The 25,726-nt window shown below is 31.7% G+C and overlaps 3 protein-coding genes across 5 annotated transcripts; 2 read left to right on the top strand and 1 right to left on the bottom strand.

Annotated features, from left to right (window-relative positions):
- The first annotated feature begins 8,484 nt into the window (after nt 1-8,484).
- On the top strand, nt 8,485-12,852 carry LOC146928892 (uncharacterized). 2 transcript variants are annotated; one of them, XM_085701065.1, is made up of 5 exons: nt 8,485-8,804; nt 8,899-8,995; nt 10,889-11,245; nt 11,537-11,597; nt 12,545-12,852. In XM_085701065.1, the coding sequence occupies exons 3-5, from the start codon at nt 11,161-11,163 to the stop codon at nt 12,561-12,563; spliced, it is 165 nt and encodes a 54-aa protein (XP_085557191.1). In that variant the 5' UTR covers nt 8,485-8,804; nt 8,899-8,995; nt 10,889-11,160; the 3' UTR covers nt 12,564-12,852. The 2 variants fall into 2 exon arrangements, with proteins under 2 accessions (XP_085557191.1, XP_085557190.1); XM_085701064.1 differs by having other exon boundaries at nt 11,150-11,245.
- Nucleotides 12,853-14,707: 1,855 nt separating this feature from the next.
- On the bottom strand, nt 14,708-19,678 carry LOC146928893 (PWWP domain-containing protein 5-like). Of its 2 annotated transcripts, XM_085701063.1 has the most exons (4): nt 19,649-19,678; nt 18,832-19,447; nt 16,420-18,543; nt 14,708-15,114 (listed from the first exon to the last, which is right to left on the bottom strand). In XM_085701063.1, the coding sequence occupies exons 2-4, from the start codon at nt 19,415-19,417 to the stop codon at nt 15,107-15,109; spliced, it is 2,718 nt and encodes a 905-aa protein (XP_085557189.1). In that variant the 5' UTR covers nt 19,418-19,447; nt 19,649-19,678; the 3' UTR covers nt 14,708-15,106. The 2 variants fall into 2 exon arrangements, with proteins under 2 accessions (XP_085557189.1, XP_085557188.1); XM_085701062.1 differs by lacking the exon at nt 14,708-15,114 and having other exon boundaries at nt 15,933-18,543.
- Nucleotides 19,679-21,123: 1,445 nt separating this feature from the next.
- On the top strand, nt 21,124-25,634 carry LOC146928894 (uncharacterized). Its single transcript, XM_085701066.1, has 9 exons — nt 21,124-21,262; nt 21,355-21,401; nt 21,490-21,547; nt 23,212-23,251; nt 23,621-23,844; nt 23,933-23,993; nt 24,307-24,398; nt 24,493-24,720; nt 25,162-25,634. The coding sequence occupies exons 1-9, from the start codon at nt 21,227-21,229 to the stop codon at nt 25,315-25,317; spliced, it is 942 nt and encodes a 313-aa protein (XP_085557192.1). The 5' UTR covers nt 21,124-21,226; the 3' UTR covers nt 25,318-25,634.
- The last annotated feature ends 92 nt before the right edge of the window (nt 25,635-25,726 follow it).

Genomic DNA, 25,726 nt, shown 5'->3' on the forward strand with positions numbered 1-25,726 from the left:
GGAAGGAAGTCCTGGTAATCTAAAGTTCTGCTGAAGTAAAATATGACTTGATAAAAAAGATAACAAAGTTAAAATCTGATGTTTTATGGTTGTTCTCACCATGAATCAAACTCAAAATCTCTCGAACGATTCGTAATTAAGATAACAAAGTTAAACTTGAAAGAAAAATCAATAAACCATCGATATGGTAAATAGTTTATAAAAAATGTTTTATAGGGTTTTTGTTAACGAATGCATTCATTAAACATTCTAAAATAAGCAATTATTCATTAAAAAAAGTCATGTACTTTAATTTCTAATACATTAAATATACACATTTTCATAAATACATCATCCGATCACTATTATAAGCAAAAAGCAACATTTTAGATTCATTCATTAAATGATGTATGTGGTATATAATAAAAACCACATACATCATTTAATAAATGAATCTAAAATGTTGATTTTTGCTTATAATAGTGACCGAATGGTGTAGTTACCACTTATAATTCTTAAAAAAGTATCATAAGACATTCCTTAACATTCACCCCTCGTTTCTAAACTCTACAACTTTATAGGTCTCCGATTTGATCATGGGCAATACACCTTTTTGTCAACAGGAAAAGAAAACAAAAAACCTACATGCCAAAATTGTTAGGATAAGATGATCAAATTTGCAAATAAAAAAAACAATCAAATATGATTAACTAATCTCATCCATTCATTAAATCTAAGGGTAGAAAACCATGGAGGCTCATATTTTTGATGGAGCATGATATACGAGGAACCATTGTAGAAGGTGATCCCCAACCTAACCGTACCTCTCTTTCTCTCTTCCGGTTCCTCTCTCACCAGGTAAAACCCTCTCTCTGCTTCGGATCCATGATTTCAATGGCTATGCAACCTTTTTCGGATTTGATGTGCCCTTTATTTTTGCTATTTGTTCTTTTCGATTTACTTTTTGTCAACATTGTGATATACAGAAACGAGTATGGCCCTTTTGGATTTGGATGAATGGCTTAATTAAGACTAAAAAGCATAAACATCTATCATATACTGCTTATGTAAGATATATTTATGTAAAAAAAGTCAAATTGTTTTTAGAAGCTATCATTGGAAATTAGCTGAAAACATTTCATGAACTTGTTATAAGTTGTTTTTTTTTTTTTGTGAACTCGCTAGAGTAGTCTCATAAGTGTTGCAGGATGAGCTCAATTAAGTCGATCCAAACAGGAGCTTTATTTGTAGTCCAAGGCTCGGGTTTTGAAATCTAAAGAACTAACTTAGTTTTGTTAGAATGTTGGATTTATATTCTGGAAAATCTCAAGTTGTTGCTTTTCCAATTCCTGCTGTTAAAACAAGTTCCCATTTTAGTTTTTCCTAGAACTGATTATGGTTCGCATCTAGTTATTGGTTATTCAATAGCAGCTTGGCAATCATAGTTGCCAAGCATCCATTTTGTAATTGTGCATCAATGCGTGATCAAATTTCGTCAATAATATTTTTTATCTATATGGTATTGTATTTGAAAAAAAAAAAGGTTATTTTTTTATTGTAACTTTTTTTTTTCATTTGTTTCGGTTGTTCAAAATGTTTTTGAATGAGTGAAAATGTTTTGATACCGAAGAACCTATATACAATAAAGAACAAGAAAAAACATAGAATGCAAGAAACATGCCAATCTTTCTGCATATTTGAGACTGTAGGTTTGATTTTGCTACTGTAAGTTGGTAGGTTGGAATTTTAATGTCTAGAAGTCTGATACTGTCACTGATTATATTTTTCCAACTATTATGTACAGTTTATAATTCCTTTTGTACAAATAAGACTTGATTATCAATATATTAAGTAAAATGAAATTGGATTTTGGGTTGACAATACAGCTGGTGATGTGTGATATGCTAAATATCTGCAATTCAAAATGAATAAAGTAAAAAAATGATGTCGGTTAGATTTTACTTGATACTATTTTGCATTAATAATGTTTTAGGGTTTGAAACCCTCCTCCCTTCGACGAAAAGCCACTTTTTTTTATTACGGACTTCATTAGATGTTTATTCCAATTTTTTTCTATGTGCTCCTCTACTTTTGAATTTTGATTTTACTTGGTAGTTGTCATTATGTCCTGGAAAATGTGATTGGTCTGTCTGGAATATTTTTTATCATCAATCACGAAATGTCTTCAATTGAGTAATCTTTTGTTTTTGAAGACTTATATGTGTGTAAAAGAAATAATTTCCAACATTAGTGCGCTGCTTTAGGCTATGTAGAAATTGATTCGCCCATGAAACATGAAGACATTGAATGCTAACAGCTTATGCTTATTTTGAATATGGTGTAAGATGAAAGCAATTTTAATGATCTCATGTGTTGAGGATGCAGTCTGAGCTTCATATCAAGATTATGACCACATACATAACATTTTTGCTGTTGTGGAAGATATGAATTGGATTCAGCGAAAGATCCACCTTTACAATGTGACATTTGGGCTTTTTATGTTGGATTAGTGGGAGCGTTGTACTTTTAGTATCCTTTGTTGCACTATCTTCTACTTGGATTTTGCAAAGTTTTGATAATTTGCAGTTACTTATGTGGGGCTTTTTGTGAAACTAAGATTTATCAATTATTGGGAACTTGTTTGTTATGTACTTTTAAGGTGCTGAACAACAGTTGTTTTAGCTATCTTATTGGTTGGAAAGACAACTCGAATCATATTAGATATTTTTGACAAAACAGTTGGGTAATTAATTTCTTGAATTCATATGCTATATGACTGTGGTACTGGTTTTAAGAGTTCTTAAACTATTTCACATATATTTTGGTGATTGTACTAATGTGTTTTGTAGTACGGTACATTGCCCAGTTCATCAAGAGGTAGTGCATTTTTTCCCTTCTCATCTATTTTTAATTAGTGACATAAATGCACCAACAATGATGAGATTATATAATTAATAACATGTATGTAAGTTTACTGGATTATTATAGTTATATAAAGTTATTGTCTGCCAATTTTTATTGCAATTACTGTTGTTGATTAGAAGTTTGTAATACTGCAAAGAATATATAACATGCGTGTTGGAAACAACACACATTGACATTGTAAGTGTATGTTAATGATAAAGTTTCCGATTGAAGGAAATCATATGAATTATGGACTCACACTTAAGGGGAGATTGTCGTGTAACAATTGTGAGTTGGAAGTCTCACGTTGCTTAGAAAAGTGAATGTTGAACATTTTATAAATGATATAATCCGTAGAGACAATGTTTTAAGGTTGAACTAGTGGATAAATATAAAATGTTTAAAAAGTATATATTTCTTAAAAATATTTTAAATTAAGATAACGATATTTCTTGTGTTAACAATCGTTTCCTAGGGGAAGGAAGTCCTGGTAATCTAAAGTTCTGCTGAAGTAAAATATGACTTGATAAAAAAGATAACAAAGTTAAAATCTGATGTTATATTGTTGTTCTCACCATGAATCAAACTCAAAATCTCTCGAACGATTCGTAATTAAGATAACAAAGTTATACTTGAAAGAAAAATCAATAAACCATCGATTTGGTAAATAGTTTATAAAAAATGTTTTATAGGATTTTTGTTAACGAATGCATTCATTAAACATTCTAAAATAAGCAATTATTCATTAAAAAAGTCATGTACTTTGATTTCTAATATATTAAATATACACATTTTCATAAATACATCATCCGATCACTATTATAAGCAAAAAGCAACATTTTAGATTCATTCATTAAATGATGTATGTGGTATATAATAAAAACCACATACATCATTTAATCAATGAATCTAAAATGTTGATTTTTGCTTATAATAGTGACCGAATGGTGTAGTTACCACTTATAATTCTTAAAAAAATATCATAAGACATTCCTTAACATTCCCCCCCCCCCCCCCCGTTTCTAAACTCTACAACTTTATAGGTCTCCAATTTGATCATGGGCAATACACCTTTTTGTCAACAGGAAAAGAAAACAAAAAACCTACATGCCAAAATTGTTAGGATAAGATGATCAAATTTGCAAATAAAAAAAACAATCAAATATGATTAACTAATTTCATCCATTCATTAAATCTAAAGGTAGAAAACCATGGAGGCTCATATTTTTGATGGAGCATGATATACGAGGAACCATTGCAGAAGGTGATCCCCAACCTAACCGTACTTCTCTTTCTTTCTTCCGGTTCCTCTCTCACCAGGTAACACCATTTATCTCTCTCTTTGCTTCAGATCTATGATTTCAATGGTTATGCAACCTTTTTCGGAATTGATGTGCCTTTTATTTTTGCTGTTTGTTCTTTTTGATTTACTTTTTGTCAACATTGTGATATACAGAAACGAGTATGACCCTTTTGCATTTGGATGAATGGCTTAATTAAGACTAAATAGCATAAACATCTATCATATATTGCTTATGTAAGATATTTTTATGTAAAAAAAGTCAAATTGTTTTCAGAAGCTATCATTGGAAATTAGCTGAAAACAGTTCATGAACTTGTTATAAGCTTTTTTTTTTTTTTGAACTCGCTCGAGTAGTCTCATAAGTGTTGTGACATGAGCTCAAATAAGTCGATCCAAACAGGAGCTTTATTTGTAGTCCAAGTCTCGGGTTATGAAATCTAAAGAACTAACTTGGTTTTGTTATGTTGGATTTATATTCTGGAAAAGCTCAAGTTGTTGCTTTTCAAATTCCTGCTGTTAAAACAAGTTCCCATTTTAGTTTTTACTAGAACCGATTATGTGAATACTAGTGTGCTCTGTTATCAAACGTGGTCGCTCCCGGCTCGATCGCGGCCAGAATCAAGGGGGCGCGTCAGAACGCTACAAATCCACGCGTTTGTGGATAGCGGGTATCGCGAACGAGTTTCTGCGACGCGGAGCGGATCAGTTGCGGGTCAAATCGCCCGCTTTCCTGGGTCGGAGAGAAAATACGAAACTGCCCCTCACTTAAGAACCTTTTGGAGGGACATTTTCGTTATTTTTCAAACCCTATTTTTCTACTCCAACTAGTAACAAACCCGTGCTGACGCACGGGTACAGTAAATGTTTGTTATTTATTAAAAATTATGAAATGTTTATAAGAGTTTTGATGCAATTTAATTATTAGTTTATGTAAATAATTTGGACGTGTTGGCCAAATATTTGAGCGATATATTTTTGATTCAACAATAATATCAACTTATATTTTTTTTCTCCAAATAAAAAATATAATAACATATCTTGGAGTTTTTTCCTTGAAAAATATATAATTTTGGAGTAGGTTTGGTAAATTAAAATACTAACTCGGAAAAAAAATAGTAATGAAGTCTTGTCTTTTGTAAAATAATATTTTTGTAACTTTTTAGAAACGACAACTTGTCTTGTGCATTTCTTTTAAAATTCAAAGTCTTGAGCGTAATAATTATTTCAAAATATTTTTTTTTGAAGAAGAATTATTTCAAAATATTATTAGCGACGACTTGCCCAGTGTATAATCAATGAAGATTTATCCCGTGTATAATAATAATTTTACATTTTTAGTAGCGACAATTTGTCATATGTAAAATGTTTATTTTAAAACTTGTATCAGAGACTACTTGGCTCATGTACAATAATTACTTTAAAATTTATATCATTGATGACTTGTCTCTTGTATATAATAATTATTTTATCAATGACAACATGTCATGTATATAACAATAATTTTTAAATTATGAGCAGTGACAACTTGTCTCCTTTATAGCAATTATTTTAAAATATGTATCAACGACGATTTAGTCCGTGTGTAATAATAACTTTTAAATTTTAACAATGACAACTTGTCTTGTGTATAATAATTATTTTATAATACATATCAGCAATGGTATGTCATGTGTAGAATAAATATGTTAAAATTTATATCAATGACGACTTGTCTCTTGTGTTATAATTATTTTTAATTTGTACTTAATGATATCATATCCCGTTTGTAATACAATTTTTGTTTAAATTTTTTAGTTTTTTTTTACTTTTATTATGACTAAAAAAAGGAGAATGCCCGTTATACATGGGCGAAGTCGTCACCAGTACAAATCTGCTAACATCTAACTCTAATGACAATATATATGAAAATCAAAGTCCATCAAAATAAATAAATTAGTTTCATAGTTATCAGTGGAAATTAGTTACAATTGTGATGATCATTATCCGTAATTAATTTTTTAAAAAACAAATAAATTTTCCTTAAAAAAACAAATAAATTAAATTTTATAAAATGTCCATTATGCACATGAAATTAAGAAGGTAATGAGTTTTAATAAGGACGGTTGTGAAATTTTGGTGGGCTTCAATTTTTATATATTATTTTTGTTCGTAGAAGTAGATTAGTATCAGTGACGACTTTGCCCGTGAATAAAAATAATTTTTAAACATAACAGCGACAACTTGTTTCGTGTATAATAATAATTTTAAATTGGTTACACATGTGATGACCATTATCCGTAATTAATTTTAAAATAAATAAATAAATTAAATTTTGCAAAATAACCATTATGCGCATGAAATTAAGGAGATCTGAGTTTTAATAAGGACAATTATGAAATTTTGCTGGACTTCGATTTTTATATATTGTTAATAGAAGTGGATGTTAGTAGAATTGTATTAGTGACGACTTCATCCGTGTATAATAATAATTTTTAAAGTTAACAGTGACAAGTTTTTATATATTGTTAATAGAAGTGGATGTTAGTAGAATTGTATTAGTGACGACTTCATCCGTGTATAATAATAATTTTTAAAGTTAACAGTGACAAGTTGTTTCGTATAAAATAAATATTTTATAATATATATAATAATACTGACTTTTTAAATTTTTAAGTTAGTGTTTCACTTATATTATGATTATAAAATAGAGAATGCATGTTATAGCGATTTTTTTCCTCGCAAACTCATCAAGACTCGTTTATATATATTATAGCAAAACTAATTTATTTGTTTTTTAAAAAACTAATTACGAATAATGGTCATGTGTAACTAATTTCCACTGCTAACTATATACTAATTTATTTATTTTGATGGATTTCGATTTTTATATATTGTTAGTAGAAGTAGATGTTAGTAGATTTGTATCAGTGCGATTTCACCCATGTATAATAATAATTTCTAGGTTAACAGTATCAACTTGTGTCGTCTATAATTAATATTTTACAATATATATCAGTGATGACATGTCACGTGGTTAATAATTATTTTGTAATTTATATCTGCGACAAATTGTCTCTTATGTTATAATTATATTTAATTTGTATTCAATGATAACATGTATCACGTATAATACTGGTTTTCAAACTTTTAAGTTAGTTTTCCACTTATATTATGAATTAAAAAATGGAGAATGCATGTTATAGTGATTTTTTTCCTCGCGAACTCATGACTCGTTTATATATATATATATATATATATATATATATATATATATATATATATAGGGTCTTGCTACAAGCCACCCTTTGGTGGTGTCTTTTAGCAAGTCACACCTCAAGGTGTGATTTGCACTTTTTAGTTATAACTTTGCTAAAAGACACCTTCATAAAAGTAAGTTGGTGTCTTTTCGCAAATGCTCATAGAGTAACTTGCTAAAAGACACCTTCACAAAAGGTGTCTTCTAGCAAAACCCATATATATATATATATATATATATATATATGTATATATATATATATATATTATAGCAAAACTAATTACTGATAATGGTCATGTGTAACTAATTTTCACCGATAACTATATGCTAATTTATTTATTTTGTTGGACTTCGATTTTTAGATATTATTAATAGAAGTAGATGTTAGTAGATTTGTATCAGTGACGATTTCGTCCATGTATAATAATAATTTAAAAACTTAATAGTATCAATTGTTTCGTGTATAATAAATATTTTACAATATATATCAGTGATGACATGTCACATGGTTAATAATTATTTTGAAATTTATATCTGCGACAACTTGTCTCTTATGTTATAATTATTTTTAATTTGTACTTAATGATAACATGTATCGCGTATAATACTGGTTTTTTAAAATGTTAAGTTAGTTTTCCACTTATACTATGATTTAAAAAATGGAGAATGCATGTTATAACATTTTTTTTCCGCACGAACTCATCACGACTCGTTTATATGTATTATAGCAAAACTAATTTATTTGTTTTTTTTTACTTCTTCAAAAAAAATTATTTGTTTTTTAAAAAACTAATTACGGATAATGGTCATGTGTAACTAATTTCCACTGATAACTATACACTAATTTATTTATTTTGCTGGACTTCGATTTTTAGATATTGTTACTAGAAGTAGATGTTAGTTGATTTGTATCAGTAAAGATTTCGTCGGTGTATAATAATAATTTTTAAAGTTAAAAATAATATACATTTGTTACATAATAATGAATGAATAAATATCTTCGCAAAAAAAAAAAAAAACATAATAATGAATAAATATGATTCTTCAAAACCAAAACAAAATTATAGTTGAAAAAAATAACCAAAAGTCACCAACTCTCTCTCTCTCTCACAGCCTGTTCCGCCGTTCTTCTTCTCTCCCTCACAAACCACCACAAAAACCCTCTTCTCTCTTCATTTGCAACAAACTTCGACCACCATACACATAAAATAAAACCGTCATCTTTATCCTCTCATTCTCCTCTACGAAACACACTTATTTATTTTGAGTTCAGCTTCTCTCTCATTTTACGGCCACCGTGATTCACCTCCGCAACAGAAATTCCCTCTATCTCGCCGTCATACATACATGCAACAACAACAATCATGTTTATTTTCAAGAGATGTAAGAAATTTTGGTGTTTTTGTTGTAGATCAATGAATGTGTTTCTGATATTTTATTAGATCTGACACTAATAATATTCTTTTCTTATATTAAGAGAGATTCCATCGTACACAGAGAAGAGAACAACAACACAGCTCCATCATCCAAGTCAACAACAACAACACAGCTGCTCCTCCTCTGATCTTCATCAGGTTTGTTCTTTCTTTCTCCATTCAACTTATTTTATTTTATTCTTTTCGTTTTTGTTTTCTGATTTATTTTCAATCTTTTTTTTTTTTTTTTCAACTTCTGTTTTTATTCAACTTATCTTTTGTTTGTTAAATCTTTTCAAACTTCTTTGTGAAACCTTCATTCAATTTTTTTTTTATTTTTTTTTTTCGTTTTTGGTTTTATTTTTTATTTTTTAAAAACTATATTCAATTATATAAGTTATAATAATCAAATTAAAGTGTTTTTATTGATAAGAAGTAAAATTAAAAAGTGATTAAAAATGAATCTGTTAGAGGGAGAAAGTGATTATGTGATAGTTACTGAATTTGTTGAGGGAGAGAGACCAAACTAATTGAATATATATAAGTTAAAATAAGTTACTGTTATATTGGCATAGGAAGTTAAAATGCCGTACTATATTATAAGTTACTGTTATATTGACAGTTTTTTTTTCTTTTTTTTTCTTCTAGTTATGGCATGTGTAATTGCATAAGACATGTTTTATTTCAAATCATGAATACATTATGAATTTTGGGTAATATTTAAGTTGTTTTAGTATTTTTTTTTCCAATATAGTATTTTAGTATTAAATATATTAGTGTCCGCGTCATGAAATAGCTCCCGTGTCGCGCCCGCATACCGCGCCGCGTCAATTTTTGGGGTGGCCGCGCCGCGTTTCCGCTTTGACAACAGAGCTAGTGTGCGTTTGATTTGCTAAAAAACATATGATTGGACTTGACAACTTTTTTTGTACCCAGTTTGATTTAGAAACGGGTCATGACAAAGACATGAATTCTTGTCCCTCATTAAACTATGGGACAACTTTTTGTCTAGAGTGCATACTATCAAAACTAGCAAAATACCCTTTTATTTTCCAACACAAAAAATGTTATCTATCTATCTATCTCTCTTCAGTACACTTCTGTCTTGCCATGTACTTTTCTATCTTGTATAGTACTTACTGTTTTGTGAATCAAACACGCTTATAGTGTCTTGGCGATCATATGGTCAAGAATGAATGTACTTTGGATGAGTCAAAATTGGTCATAGCATGGTTCGCATCTAGTTATTGGTTATTCAATAGAAGCTTGGCGATCATAGTTGCCAAGCATCCATTTTGTAATTTTGCATCAATGTCTGATCAAATTTGTCAATAAATTTTTTATCTAGATAGTATAGTATTAAAAAAAGGGTTTTCTTTTGTTGAAACTTTTGTTTCATTTTTTTCGGTTGTTCAAAATGTTTTTGAATGCATATTTTGATTCGAGCAAAGATTTTTTGATACAGAAAAAACCTATATACAATAAAGAACAAGAAAAAACATAGAATGCAAGAAATGTGCCAATCTTTCTGCATATTTGAGATTGTAAGTTTGATGCTGCTACTGTAAGTTGGTAGCTAGGAATTTTAATGGCTAGAAGTCTGATACGGTCACTGATTATATTTTTCCAGCTATTATGTACAGTTCATAATTCCTTTTGTACAAATAAGACTTGATTATCAATATACTAAGTAAAAAGAAATTGGATTTGGGTTAACAATACAGCTGGTGAGGTGTGATATGCAAAATATCAGCAATTCAGAATGAATAATGTAAAAAAATGACGCCGGCTAGATTTTACTTGATACTATTTACATTAATAATGTTTTAATGTTTGAAACCCTCCTCCCTTGGACAAAAAGCCTTTTTTTTTTATTATGGACTTCATTATCTGTTTATTCCACTTTTTCCAATGTGTTCCTCTACTTTTGAATTTTGATTTTACTTGGTGGTAGTTGTCATTATGTCCTGGAAGATGTGATTGGTCTGTCTGGAGTATTTTTTATTATCGATCAGGAAATGTCTTCAATTGAGTAATCTTTTGTTTTTGAAGACTTGTAGGAAATAATTTCCAACATTAGTGCGCCGCTTTAGGCTATGTAGAAAGTGATTCGCCCATGAAACATGAAGACATTGAATGCAAACAGCTTATGCTTATTTTAAGGGAAATGTTAACTTGTGCCCTTGGGGCATAAGTTAAGAAACCAAATGTGGAAATTTTTTCTTGGAATTTGTGCATTCAATACCTTATGTGTTGAGGATGCAGTCTGGGCTTTATATTAAGATTATGACCACATAAATAACATTTTTGCAGTTGTGGAAGATATGAATTGGATTCAGCGAAAGATCCACCTTTACAATGTGACATTTGGGCTTTTTATGTTGGACTGGTGGGAGCGTTGTACTTTTAGTATCCTTTTTTGCACTATCTTCTACTTGGACTTTGCAAAGTTTTGATAATTTGTAGTTACTTATGTGGGGCTTTTTTTGAAACTAAGATTTATCAATTATTGGGAACTTGTTTGTTATGTACTTTTAAGGTGCTGAACAACAGTTGTTTTAGCTGTCTTATTGGTTGGAAAGACAACTCGTATCATATCAGAGATTTTTGACAAAACAGTTGGGTAATTAATTTCTTGAATTCATATGCTATATTATCTATTGTGGTACTGGTTTTAAGAGTTCCTAAACTATTGCATAGATATTTTGGTGATTGTACTAATGTGTTTTGTAGTACGGTACATTGCCCAGTTCATCAAGAGGTAGTGCATTTTTCCCCTTCTCATCTATTTTTAATTAGTGGCATAAATGCACCAACAATGATGAGATTATATAATTAATAACATGTATGTAAGTTTACTGGATTATTATAGTTATATACAGTTACTAAGTTTGCCAATTTTTATTGTAATTACTGTTGTTGATTAGAAGTATGTAATACTGCAGAGAATATATATAACATGAACGTAGAACGTAGAAAACATGAACGTAGAAAAAAAAACATGTTTTCTAAAAACATGAACGTAGAAAACAGCATACATTGACATTTCTCCACTAATGGGTTAATGTACAAATTCTATAAAAACTGAAACTTTTTTGTCTTGTGTCTTAACGGATAATGTTTTTTCACCAATGTATGTCTACATTGAGAATAAAGTCATAATTCTGTATTTTGTGCATCCATACAAACTACCAACATTGATGAAACTTTGGGCCAATTATTCCCTTCACTCTTACCATTGTAAATTAGAGATCCAAGCTCACCGTCATTGAATTCTCTTGAGCATTATATTCTTGGCATCCATGTTACTGATGTAAACCATTTGTAACACAGCAAAATACGATTCTGATCTTAGCATCTAATTTAGCTCCAGTTTCCAATTCTGCATATGCAAGTGTAGAAATGAACACACTTTCAGTTAGTCTATGCTCTATTGCTGAAGCTTCATAGATTGCAATTCTAACATTAGCAGGTAGTCTTGCTGTTCAAATATTTTTTTAGCAGGTAGTCTTGCTGTTCAAATATTTTTTTAGCAGGTAGTCTTTATTATAACGCTGTTTTTCAAAACCAGCATGGATATGGAATCTGATTTCTTTATAATCTGTCATCCTGCAATTACAAGAGAATATATGTATATTGTAGAAATTATTGTTAGTTTTGCCTTTTCTTTCCCTATTATCTAAAGTTAGTCTACTCTTCCAATATCAGGTATGTCTTTTTGTGGTAAGAACCTAGAAGCAAAACCATTTTCTTGCCAATGTAGATTTCTACTTGAAGATTCAAATTAGTTGCAGCTGGTGTGCTTGGCATAGCTGGTTAGGGAATGTATGTTGTAGCAGTTTGATATGGACTGGCTTTGAAGTTTCTTAAAGCAGCCAAAAAAATTAGCGACATACGTACGTCTGTGATACACCTTAATGAAAGTTATTTAGACATTTCTCTGTTTATAAGGAAGGTTGTTTATGATGTTGATTGGCATTTTCTACATTGTAATATTATTTTAGATGTTCGTTTTCTGTTTGTTTTGAGCAATTGAAAGTGTATGTCCGTGAGATTGCTAACAAATGTCTGATAACCCCCACTGGGAATGCACACCAGAATTACCTTCACAAAAAGAGGGTGGAGAACTATCGTATCTGAAGTTTATGGGAAAACTTGAAAACAATATGACCAGAATAAACAAATGGAATAATTTTAGAAAAGAATGGTACAGGCTAAAGACCAAAGTTATATAATTTAAAATTATGACTTTGGTCTAGCTTGTATCGTAGCGAATATTGTAGCGTCTGAATTTTAACATCCAAATTGCCATGAGTTTTAACTCATGTTGCCAACTCGTAGATTTTATGTGCAAACTCTATGGCACATTGACCTTAATGACATTAAAAGTGGAATGGCGCATAAGAGAAACAAAAATTATGATTTAAATTCAAGTTTAACTTTTCAGTAGTATGATTGAAAAAGCATAGACACCATAAATTATGATTTTCTTTCTTTTCTAAAATAGTTATTTCATTTTCAGCATAAGTCATTTTTTAACAAAAAGAATTTTTTGAAAAAACTTCTACAAAAATGTTTTTTTTTAAGAAAACTAGTCCTACAACAACGATATTGTATAATTTACAATTTTTTATCTTAAAAATAGTCCTATAACAACGATATAGTATAATTTATGATTTTTTTTATCTTTAAAAAACAGCAATTTGTCAAAAAAAGTTCAATTTACAAATTCTTTTTTGGTTAAAAAACTGATTTAGATACTTTAAATTACAAATTTTTCTTTTCTTTTTTTTCCCTTGAAAATAGGTAAAAGGGTACAAATATCGGGATAGTTTTTACAAAAGAAAACTTTTTTTCTTTTGAAGGACAAAAGAAAACTTATATTTCATGGATGATTGACACCGCACAGAAATACCATTGTGAGGGAATTGTAGAAATAGTATAACCATATATTCTAGTATAGAAATTAAGATGCATATTAGCCAATTCTATTAGCCAATTCTATGGTGGATTCTAGGGTGAGGGATCAATCAAGTCCCTCATCGGTGGAGCACCTAAAAATTACCATCAGATTAAATCAGTGGTTCAGATTTGTTGATATTATAAATGAGAACAACAATACATCTCCACACACAATTGTGTCTCTATCACAATTTCTTCTTCATTTGCTTCTTTTCCTACTTGCTCAAATCTGCAGAAGTTGCTCCACGAAGATGTAAATTATATGAAAAAAATTAATTTTGCAATCAATTAACTTCAGAAGAACAAGCCTTTTAAAAAAAAAAAAAAAAAAACTTCACAAGAACAATGGTTTAGGAAATCAATTCAATTTTAACCTTTAATCGATCTATGATGCTAAAACCATGAAAAACAAAACAAAGAAGCAACCAATGCTTAATTAATTAAAACAAAAAGCAACCATATGTGTAATTAAATTACATCATCCATGGTGTGGCTAATGTTGTTTATGCTAATCTACCAATAGTTCTATTTCCTTCATCTAAACACTGAACCTGAGAGGACGCACATGAAATATATATTATTTTGTCAGAAAAGTTTTGATTTGCAGCAAGAATCTTCGAGGGAATTTGGTGGGTTGGAGAGGATAGGGAAGAGATAATGCAGTTTTTTTTTTTTTTTGACAAAAGAGATAATGCAGGATTGTGTGTGGAAAATTGTTAATGTTCTCATTTTTAATATCAACAAATCTAAACCGTTCGTTAAATCTAACGATACTTTTCGCGTGCTTCACCGGTGAGGAACTTGATTGATCCCTCACCCTAGAATCCACCCAATTCTATACATAAAGTTTTTTTTGTCTTGTCAAATAAAAAATGTTCTAGGAAAGCTATACAAGATAAAAGATATAAAGAAACTGAACCATCTATGTTTCAAAAAATACCCCCTAAGCTTCTTTCACACCACAAACTTCCAGCCTGGGACCTTCACACCTGGGTTATGTTGTTGTTCTCTATGTTGAAAACTTCCAAGTTAGCAGTAGCAGCAGCAGGAGTTATATTATAAATCTCAGGAGATCAAAATTCTTCGCAGTCAGTGGAGCCATTTTTGGTGAAAAATGCAATAAGGGTATTCATCATCCTATTCACAGCTGCCTGAAATTCTTTTTGGTTCTTAGCAGAAACACTAGCATTACGACTACTTTGGGCTGCATTATGTAAAACGTCTCCAACTGGTCCCCCCTCAGCATATGATCTACAAGCCGTCAGTATGTTCCTCACCCTTAGGCGGAAATGTCCCGCAACAAAGTCCTCAAAAGGCTGCAGGTGAACAAATAATACTGTAATATTCCTAGAGTCTGAAATAGTTGATTCACATCAATTCTATCTCCTAGTTAAAAATGTGAGTGTTCTGGTACAAAGGTACCTTAATGGATTTTGACAGTTACGATATGATCATTAGTGTTACTTTAATTATTAATAATTGAAGCAATTTTGGCAACACTAAAAATTTCAAAGTTAGATCATATAGGGTCGTAGTAGACATCCATTGCTTATTTTCTTCAATTATTCTCATCAATGCTACTATTATGAGTTTCACTATATCATTTTTACAGGTACCCAAACATGTGGAGAACCCTTCCCTAAAAGTTGGCTATCAGGGGGATGGAAATATCAAGACATCAAGTCACTTAAGAACGCCACCTCCAAGCATCCCTTAAACGCAAGTGGTTTTTCACATACACGTATGAGGTAACCATTTCAAGATACAGGGATGTTGACTACATAAAAGGGATGCATAATTTCAGCTCCTAAATCCTAATATGTATGTATATGGCGTGTTTAGTAACTTTACAATCCTCTGCTCATCTATCATTATAATGGTAAAAAAAAAACGATGAGAATATATAGCCAAATTTTGATGTTAGTAATTGATTATAAATATTATGGCAAGATGGAAAAAACAGAACCAGTCCAATTTATAGAGGTAAAACAACAGAAAAGGAGAAAACTGGCAAAGCCATCAGCCACCTAACCTAACCATGAAATTCAGGAATTGTAATTTATAGTACTCCCTCCATCCCTATTTATATGCACACAAAACATTACTCCCTAATTAATACTATTACTAATATGCCTTGGAAGATAAAAAAATCAATATTTAATATATCTATACAGAAAGGGCAATGGAGTAATAGTCATACAAAAAATGTACATATTAATTACACTGCCAATTTTCTTAATATATGTTAAAAGTGTCAAATGAGCTTGTGAGCTTATAAAAAGAGATAGAGGGAGTAATTTAAAAGTCAAATGAGCTTATAAAAAGAGAGGGAGTAATTTAAAAATAAAAGTAATAGACTAATAACAGGACTAACCAACTATGTTCGTAGAAATTCGTTTAGCCTTTGACCTTGTAACTAACTTTCTTAACTCAGCACAATCCTAGGAGTATAAATACTCATTTTGTTGAGAACTGTAACCAATTTTCTCATTCTAACAGAATATGAAACTAAAGTTGGATACACCATGACCTACTTCACAAACAAGGTCATTTTAAAGCAGCCTTCCCATGATAATTGGATCTCTAATCATGTTTTTTGCTAAAAGCTTTGAACACTGCACTTGGAGTGTAATTAAGCTGGTAATCTACGAGTACTGAGCCAAATATGTTGAACTTTTTAGCACTACTGAGAGCTACCTCTGCATCTACACACTTCTTAAAGACCACTCTTGCCCGTTTGCTTGCTCTGTCGACTTCTGTTTCAGATTCCTTTAGTCGTCCAAAACGCCTAAACATATGGTTAAGGTTTGTTTCTGAGGGAACAGAATTGACCTCGGCAAAGTTCATAACAAGCTCAGCAGGAGCATTCTCATCTATATAACCAGGAGGTTTTTCAGGAGCCTCAGCATGATTGCTTTCAGAACTTTTTTGGCCGGAATATGGCCTACGATTAACTTGGGCTGGCTCTGGTGACTTAGCAGCGCCAAGTAGTTTGTCTTTTTTCTGGTTTTTCTGCAATGGATGTTGGACTGATTTCTTTTCATTGTCATTGTCAATGACCCGGTCAGTCCAATTTGAGTCACTCATATCTTCAAATTCAAATGTAACAGATCCAGTTCCAGCCATGGGTAGTTTCTTCATCCTCTTGGTGCCAACTATATCCGTGCACAGAATCTCTTTCCAATCAGCAGCCACAATTACAGAATTCTTGAAATCAGAGAAGAAGGTGACTATGCCATTCAGAAAAGTATATTCTCCAAGGGGTTTTTGTGCAACACACTGAAGTGAAGATAGCATATCAACTGGAGACGAATATTCTGTCGTGTTCTCAACATAATCAACAGTTGTAGGAGAAACATCCAATCCATTCTCGGGAAAAACATCAACGTCTCCATCTGTCTTCGGAATGAGTTCCCTAGCAGCCCCACGAATACAGTCACCAATTTTAAACGATGGATTTGTGGTATTTGAAACTTTTGTTCCAGAAATTGTATTTTTCCCAGTTTGCATTTCGAAGTCATCATCAAAGTGATTGATGTCACTCCTTCTCTTGGAATGTTCAGCTGAAACCAGGTGATCTGGAGTCCAACAATCACCGTCTCGAGAATCTGGAGTCCCATTCATTGGGTCTGACGTCCTTTTTTCCTTCTTTGCTGGATGCATAGTATCCTTGAAATTACATTTACGCTTTTGATGGGTGCTGCTTTGATTTTTTAAATTTCTCGGACCAGCTTGATCTTCTGTATTAACTGCAGGAGTTGCATGCTCAATAACCTCGCACCAAACTTGTTCATTGTCAACAAAAAATAAATTGTCCTTGTCAACGCCTTCACAAAGTTGTATTTCTGGCAAGCAAGAGAAACTCTTAAACCGAGAAAACGCAAGCAGCTGAGCCTTAGCAATCTCAAGCTCCAATCGATCAAAGCCACCGGTAGGCAACTTAGATAGTGTTTTCACATATTCTATAAGTTTCATCGGGGAAAATGAGTCCACATTTTGAGATTCTTCCACCCCACGTGTGATGCTTATTTCTTGTCGAATCCCAGTGTTGTCTACAGTCTGGCTTTTGATCGTGTCATAGATGTCTTTAGGTATACAAGAACATGCTAGCCCATATTCGACTCGTCTTGAGACTTCATCCAAAGCACAGTCTATAGCATTCTGGAATGATTCTAAACGGCTCCTCTGCTTTTCCATTGTGGAGAAATGTGCCCTAAAATCCTTCAGCTGAGATGCTTCATTCCATGCAAATGATCTGTCACCAAAGTACGCAACGAAATGGCAATCTTTTTTATAATGCTTCATTGCCCACTCAGATGCATCCGAGGGATCAAATATCTGTCCAGGCCACCATGGATAGGTTTTCACTTTGCCCCAAACCATATCAGAGAAAGAAAACTTGCCTTCTTTTTTTACTGCTGGCAGCGAATACCGTGCCTGATGTACTATTTCTGAACTACCAGGCTTCACAAGTGCATCTTTTACAGCTTTTCCATATGTTAGTTTTCTCTTCCCAGCTTCATTAAATTCTTCTTCAATTTCCTGACCACCATCTGAACCAACCTGTTCTGAAACACATTCTTTCTCTACAACCTTTTGCCTCAGCCTCATATTTGACTCCTCGCCAAGTTTTTCCTTTCCATCATGCAACAGCACATGGCTCCATTGCTCAGTAATTTGAGTGTCTTTTTCTACAATTGCATTAACATCAAAACTTTCCTCACTACCAATAGCTGGCGACAAACCTGCACCAACAGAACTACAAGCATCACTCTCTAGAAACCTATGAAGAATGGACACGGACACATACACCTGACACGACACCGACATGTCAATGCCGATAAAATTGAGAAAATGACAAAATTCAATGTAAGCACAAGTGTCGGTGTCGGACACTAGGAAACGTCTTCGATCAAAAGTATCGATGCAACAAAGCTAGAAACTAAACAACATTCTCATTTACGACAATTACAGTTTCAACCACTAGTTAAGCAGGAAAAAAAAAACACCAATAAAATCAGCAGATATCTTACCTTTAACCTTTGCGGTCTGTTCCATTGTTTTACTTTTTTCTGTTCCTTGTTGATCTTCAACATCTATTAGCATCCCCTCAAGGACATCAGATTGTTCAGCATTCAAACCAGAAACACCACTCACATCGTTGTCAGCTATTATTTGCTCCTTTGCATAGCACTTTTCAGCTTCAGTTTCACAAACAACTTCATCTACAATACCGCCTTTGCCATCAACTTTATCATTCCCAATCGGCATATTCAATATCAAATCTATTGTTTCCACGATATCAACAATATCAGACTTCGTGTCAAATTTATCATTCCCAAAATTTGACATTCCCTCAACATCATCAATGTTATCATTCCCCCCAATCGGCATGTACAAAATCGAATCAATCGTTTCCAACATTTCAGCAAATAGTGAAGTAACCGGGTGAGCTACGGCCACGGCCCCAGCACCCTTAACAGAATCACCACAAATGACTTCATCATGAACCTGACCCCCACATTCCACAGACCCATCTAGGGTTTCACCAACATCATGGGCCACAATGGCTTCTGAAGTTGCAGAAGTAAACAACAAACCCTTTTCTGCTTCTGCCATGGATATATACCTCTACAACTTTCTTTATATCTAACAAAAATCAAAACTTCAAATTTTCAATAAAACATTCAACAAAATCCCTTTTTTACTCAGAAATTTAGTAAAATATGAAAAAATAAAAAATAGATTTTGCAGAAAAACCCATTACAGAAAACAGATGACAGGTTGAATCAATGAGACCCATGAAATAGAAAAGAACAATAAAAGGAAGAGTGAGAAAGGGTGCATTACCATTTCAAGGTTTGGTTTTTGTTTTGGTGTGAGAGAGAGCAAAGGCTACGGGCACCAGGAAAATATATTTCGTACAGTGCCGAGAGCTTCAACGGAGATTTTTTTACCAAAACACACTGAGCTTCAACAGAGATAAAATTAGAAGAAATTATAAAAGGGTAAATGGTAATTTTACTCTCTGATTTTGCATCTTGTTGTCACAATAGTTGTTATTCAAAATAAAATACAAGATGGTCCATGTATGTGTACCTCCATTAGCAGACTAGTCATTCGATTTTATATTTCAGAAACTCAGTAACCAACATCATGAGTTTATTAGTAAAGATGCATTAATTGCATTTATATATGCTAATTTAATTAATTATTTTTTATAAAATAATAATATTTTTTATTCATGTAGATTGGGTAACATTTTTTCTATAGAGCAGGTGCATGATAGATGTTGGCACAATCTTCGGATTGAGAGTGATTGCCAAGTAACAATTCAAGCGATTGTTTTAGTTTTTTTAATCTTCTATGCTCGCATATTTACATATAGGTGAATATTTGTGCCAATAATAAGTCTAATCTGGGTCACATTGTGACAAGTTTTACTTGGTGGAATACCATACTTACGTAGTCTCTCAAAGGACTTTGTTAGGGAGGGACCACAGTGATCTTATTAATTTTCGTTTTTGCTAATTTTTTTATTTGGTTTCTTATGATCTATTTTGGGGTAAGGGGTTGGTCCATGTCCCTCCCCCACTTGGCATATGATTAGAGGTTGCAATGGATTCGAACATAATTAAAATGTCTTTTAGTCTCTTTGATGTTATTATGCTCTTAATTTACCAAATAAAAACTTAAAATATGACATTGTAAAATGGAACCTTAATAAGACTCTTAACAATTTTAACACATAAGAAAGATAGATTAATTTGCATACAATCTCTATAAAGTTTTACATCGTCAATAAATCACAACCACTCATGTGTGTGACTGTTAAAATACTTATGATTAAAGTCAAATATTTTCAATATTCTAATAATCATATTAATTGATTGTGTTAAAAAAAATGTTACACTAAGGGTGTTTAGTTTCACCTTTAGATGCATTACAAGTGCTTTTCAAGTGTTAGAAGCAATTCTAACTCTATAAAACTATATTTGACATTTTTTTCCAAATATTAATTTTAGAGATTAAAAACAATTTAACTTAAACTACTATTTGTAGCTTTTGATTTTATAATTGATTATAACACACAAATTTTATAATTCAATTCACTTTTATATAATTGTATCTAATCACAAATTACTTTACTTGCACATCGTTTGAATCAAAATCAATTATTATCAACGCAGAATCGACCATAGATTAAATCAATCAAATCATAATAAAAATTGTATTTTTATAACTCATTTAACCTTTATATATATTTAACTCGAAACCCTAGACAACAATCCATTATAAGCCAATTGGTTAACGCCCCCAATTTCATTTTCCAGGTCGCGAGTTCGAATCTCACTGTTTTCTTTTTCTTTTTTTTCAATTTTTTTTTTCTTCAGCTTTTACTTCTTCATCGTCTTCTTCATCAAAGTCATGGATAAGAAAGATCCAAACAGAACTCCACGAAAGGTAACAAACTATTTTTTCCCTTCTTCATCGTGTTCCTCAGAAAAAGTGCTTTTCTTTTAAAATCGATTTTTTTGTTTTCATTTTCTTCACAGCTCAAGTTTATTCCAAAGGGAAAACCCAAATCTCAAACAACGAAAATGTAAGTTAAAACCACATAAATACTATTTAGAATTTTGAAATAATCAGTTTTTCATTGTTGAAAAGTTATTTTTTTTTTTTTTTTACAGTGAAGCTGGTGTTGAAGATGAACAGAAGAATTCTGAAGTTCGTGTACGTAGCTTATTGGTAAGAATCTAATTATTACTATTTTTTGCTGTTGATTAAATGTTATTAGATAAATTGATGTTAATTTATGATTAATTTAAGTTAATTATATCTTAATTCGTGTTTCGCTTGTCAGAAAGAATAGGAATAAATTGCAGTGAAATGAACTAAAATATATCATTTCGAAATGTGTTGAATAAAAATCGGAGATCTTTGTATGAATGAATGAATACTCAACATAAATATATAATTTAAAAAAAAATGTACAAATTATTTTATTGTGGACGCTATTTTTTTTAATATAATTTGTGTTTCTTGGGTGTTTGTTATGCTACTTTTTTTAATTATTTTAGTTTTATTCTTGGTTAATTTAGGAGAATTTTTTTTATATCGTAAAAATTGGATGTGTGTTGGTATAAAAAGTTAATCGACTAACTAATTTTTAACCAAGATATAAAGATTTCACTTTTGGATTTTTGAACAGGTAATTGAAAATTTGTAAGGATAAAACTTCCACAAATTTCTTATGTCAAGTTTGTACATCTTTTTTTCTTCAAGTTTGTACATTGTTTTGTCAAAAAAAAAAAAGAGGTTTTTCACTAAAAGTAATCTAGCACTGATTATTTTTACCTATTTGTGGTGGCTGTTTCTTTTAAACAATTTTTTAAGTAATTTTAGTTAGCATTTTCTTTTAAGTAGTTTTAGTCCGAAAATTTAATCAGCAAAAACATGATAGGTTTTGAAAGAGGCATTTATTCACATAGTTAATAGAAAATGTTATAGTAGGTGTTTGGTTTTTCTTTATCTCAATAATTTTCTCAGGTTAGAAATTTTTAGTATCAGTAATATAAGTTCACATGCTAAAAACTACTCCCTCCGTTTCAAAATGAGTGTCGTTTTAGCCAAAAAAAATTGTTTCAAAATGAATGTCACTTTCAGTTTCCAATGCAATAATAACTTTTTCTTTTCAATTGTACCCTCCAATTAATATTCTGCACACTACTTTCAAAGTATTACTTTTAAAACTACCAATAGTTAATAAGGATAATTTGGTAAAATAACCATTCTCTTTCTTTTAATCATTGCATTTCTTAATATGTGTGTAAACACCTAAAACGACACTCATTTTGAAACGGAGGGAGTATTAGTTTAGTGAATATAACTCACTGCAATAGGTTTAGTGAATATCCCGTAAAAATGTTTTCACTTAATTGTGTGTTTGATTGAATAATGAACAACAACCACAGTGAGTTTGAAGCTCTTACACCGTGATTTTTTAAAAGCTACAATGCGTTACTTTTTTTTCCCTGAATATATTTGTACAATGTGCAAATCACTTATTTTAACTCCATATCTTGTTATTATATTCTATTTTTGTAATGTATCAGACATAACACATGTGACATGTTCTGTTCTAATTCTAACCTGTCCTACCAGACCCTATCATAGTATTATATAACCAAGCTACTAAAATATATCAAAAGGTAGCAATTATTTTGTTTATAAAGATATGTTCAGTTAATGATGCTTTTTCTTTCTTTTACTTTCCAGTATTCCTAAAGTGACACGGTCCTCATGAGCTTAGCTCAGTTGGTAGAGACAATACATGATATATGCAAGGTCCGGAGTTCAAACTCCGGCTACCACAAAAAACTAACACAATTTGTTTTATCTATATATTGCAGGAGAGGGTTGGAAGACGCCAGCCTAAAGTTGCAAAACAATGTAAATTCTCCTTAGATTTGCAAAACATTATTTGTCATCTGTTTTCACCACTTTATATGTCAAAACTCAAAAGACATTGCATAACATTAATAAACATTCTATTTCATAGTTGTGATGTTGGGAAGGAAAGATAATACTTTGGAATAAGAGAGAATTGCTTACTTTCAAATGCATATTTGAATGTTCCATTTTCTTTACAAAGAAGTTTCATTTTCCTATTTAGACATTAGCAAAAATCATTTTACCATGGAAAAAAATTACTTTGACTAGCATGAGAATATCTTAGATTCTATGTGGCCTGCTCTGGTCACAATGATAAATTATCATCACATTCTAAAACACTTTCCTTTTGGTGTTTAAAACTTGCAGCCAGTGCTGCGCGAGATGCATTTCCTAGAGATTCATCACTTTCACTGAGATCATTTGGCAGTGGCAGTGGTAATGGTGAAAGCAGTGGCCCAGAATCCAAATTTTCTGCTGATGATAAATATGGTTCAACACATTCTTCAACTGCTATGGACTATCAGAGTTATACTTCTGTAATAGATGTTATGGATGACTCCACTGATGACGAAGACTACGTGGAACCATGGGTGAGAAATTCTTATCCCTCAGATGTTCACTTCCTATCTGCATCTTTCTCATCCATAATAAGCATCTGAACCTTTGATTCAACTACAGGATCCTAACACAAACTATCCTACTACTCTTCCTCTAAGGAAGCCCAATTCTGGGGATCCAGGTTTGATGAACAAAACAAATAAAGCTTTTAAGGATATGTAAAATGCTAGCATTGCACAATTTAATACGCTCTTTCCGTCAAACTATCACCTATTGGATGAATTTCATGCAAGTCCCGCCACTTTATGTTGGACCCATTCCCAAAACGGCGGGACATACTCGAGTTTCACCAAATAGAATAGAGAATGTCGGAAAAAGTGTGTTTGAGTGATTGTTTCTAACACTTTTCTCTAAGGATATTATTAGCAATAGCCATTTCTATATAATATTTGGTTTTGCCGCTAACAGTTATGTGTTGATTTTTAATATGGTAGCAATTCTGGATAAGATAGAATTTGGGGAGGCTGCTACTGATGTGAAATATGATGGTGATAATCTTAATTCCGCAAAAGAACTTGGGCTCTTGGTTAGTAGTAACAATGACATAATATTAAACTAATCCTACTATCATTATGCAGCTGAAACTTTGATATAATAATACATAGAAAAATTTTCTTCAGGACAAAAGTGAGCAACCACAGTTGATTTTCTTTAAGCTTCCCACTGTTCTGCCTTGTGTCAAGCAACCAGTGAACAGTAAAGGGAAGGAGAAAATTGGTACGTCGAAACTATCGGCAAAGGCGAAAAAGGCGAGTAACTTGTTGGAGCTTCCGAGTGGATATATGGGCAAAATGCAGGTCTATAAGAGTGGAGCAGTCAAATTAAAAATAGGAGAAACCCTGTATGATGTAAGTTCTATCCATGTTTCAAAATTGACAATAAGCATAACAAGCCACCTCATTTACCATATATTTACTGAATGAAGTACCAAGTTAGTTTAATTGTGATTCAGTCTAATTGTAAAATATGCAACAATGAATTGAAGATCCCAAAAAAGTTATCCCATATTTTGGTTATTATACCATTTTTAACTTTGAGGGGTAACCTTGGCACAACTGGTAAAGTTGTTGTCATGTGACTGAAAGGTCACGGGTTCAAGTCCTGGAAACAGCCTCTTGTGTAAAACAAGGTAAGGCTGCGTACAATACACCATACAATACACCAAATGGTGGGACCCCTTACCGGACCCTGCATATGCGGGAGCTCTAGTGCACCAGGTTGCCCTTTTTATACCATTTTTAACTTTGATTATTGAAGTTGATAACAAATTAGTTTTGTTTCTCATACAGGTATCTCCAGGTACCAAAACTATACTTGATCAAGATGTTGTAGCAATTAACACTGCAAAGAAAAACTACAGTGTTGTTGGGAAGGTTACAGTTGACGCAAAGGCTGTTGTAACTCCTGATATTGATGCCATTGATCTTGAATCCATTGGACTATAAAAGACTCAAGCTAAGCACATGATTCATCGCCATTATACGGGTATGGTACAGATACCTACGTGGCTTATGTGAATAGGGATGTTTTGTGATTACATCTGACTAGAGATATCCTGATGATTGGAAGTACAAACTAGGTAGTAAAACTAGTATGACATTGATGGAATATCAACTGGAAAAATTTATGTTAATTGCTCTGTAGGAATAATTAGCTTTCTTTATGTTGAACTAAAATCGTTGAACAATGTCTGATAATATTTCATTTGCTTCAATGTTTATGGTTCTTGAATTGTAGCCATCTAGAAGAGAACCTTTGAAAATCTCTAACCTCCAATACAAGAGAACAAATTACAAGCGACAAATTTCTCTAAATTATTCATCGCATTGGTTTTGAGGAATGAAAACCAAATTG

Source organism: Medicago sativa, chromosome 4, assembly GCF_051527215.1.
Source record: "Medicago sativa cultivar Bolivia chromosome 4, Bolivia_mono, whole genome shotgun sequence".
In the NCBI taxonomy this organism is placed as follows: domain Eukaryota; kingdom Viridiplantae; phylum Streptophyta; class Magnoliopsida; order Fabales; family Fabaceae; genus Medicago; species Medicago sativa.

What these genes read in the sequence shown, in the direction of transcription:
- LOC146928892 (XM_085701065.1), top strand. Translation starts at nt 11,161, where the DNA reads ATGAATTGGATTCAGCGAAAGATCCACCTTTACAATGTGACATTTGGG. An exon ending in GTGGGAGCGTTGTACTTTTA is followed by an intron (nt 11,246 to 11,536) that starts GTATCCTTTTTT and finishes ACTATTGCATAG; the next exon opens with ATATTTTGGTGATTGTACTA.
- LOC146928893 (XM_085701062.1), bottom strand. Translation starts at nt 19,417, where the DNA reads ATGGCAGAAGCAGAAAAGGGTTTGTTGTTTACTTCTGCAACTTCAGAA. An exon ending in ACAGACCGCAAAGGTTAAAG is followed by an intron (nt 18,544 to 18,831) that starts GTAAGATATCTG and finishes CTGTTGGTGCAG; the next exon opens with GTTTGTCGCCAGCTATTGGT.
- LOC146928894 (XM_085701066.1), top strand. Translation starts at nt 21,227, where the DNA reads ATGGATAAGAAAGATCCAAACAGAACTCCACGAAAG. An exon ending in GCCTAAAGTTGCAAAACAAT is followed by an intron (nt 23,252 to 23,620) that starts GTAAATTCTCCT and finishes TAAAACTTGCAG; the next exon opens with CCAGTGCTGCGCGAGATGCA. An exon ending in TAGGAGAAACCCTGTATGAT is followed by an intron (nt 24,721 to 25,161) that starts GTAAGTTCTATC and finishes TTTCTCATACAG; the next exon opens with GTATCTCCAGGTACCAAAAC.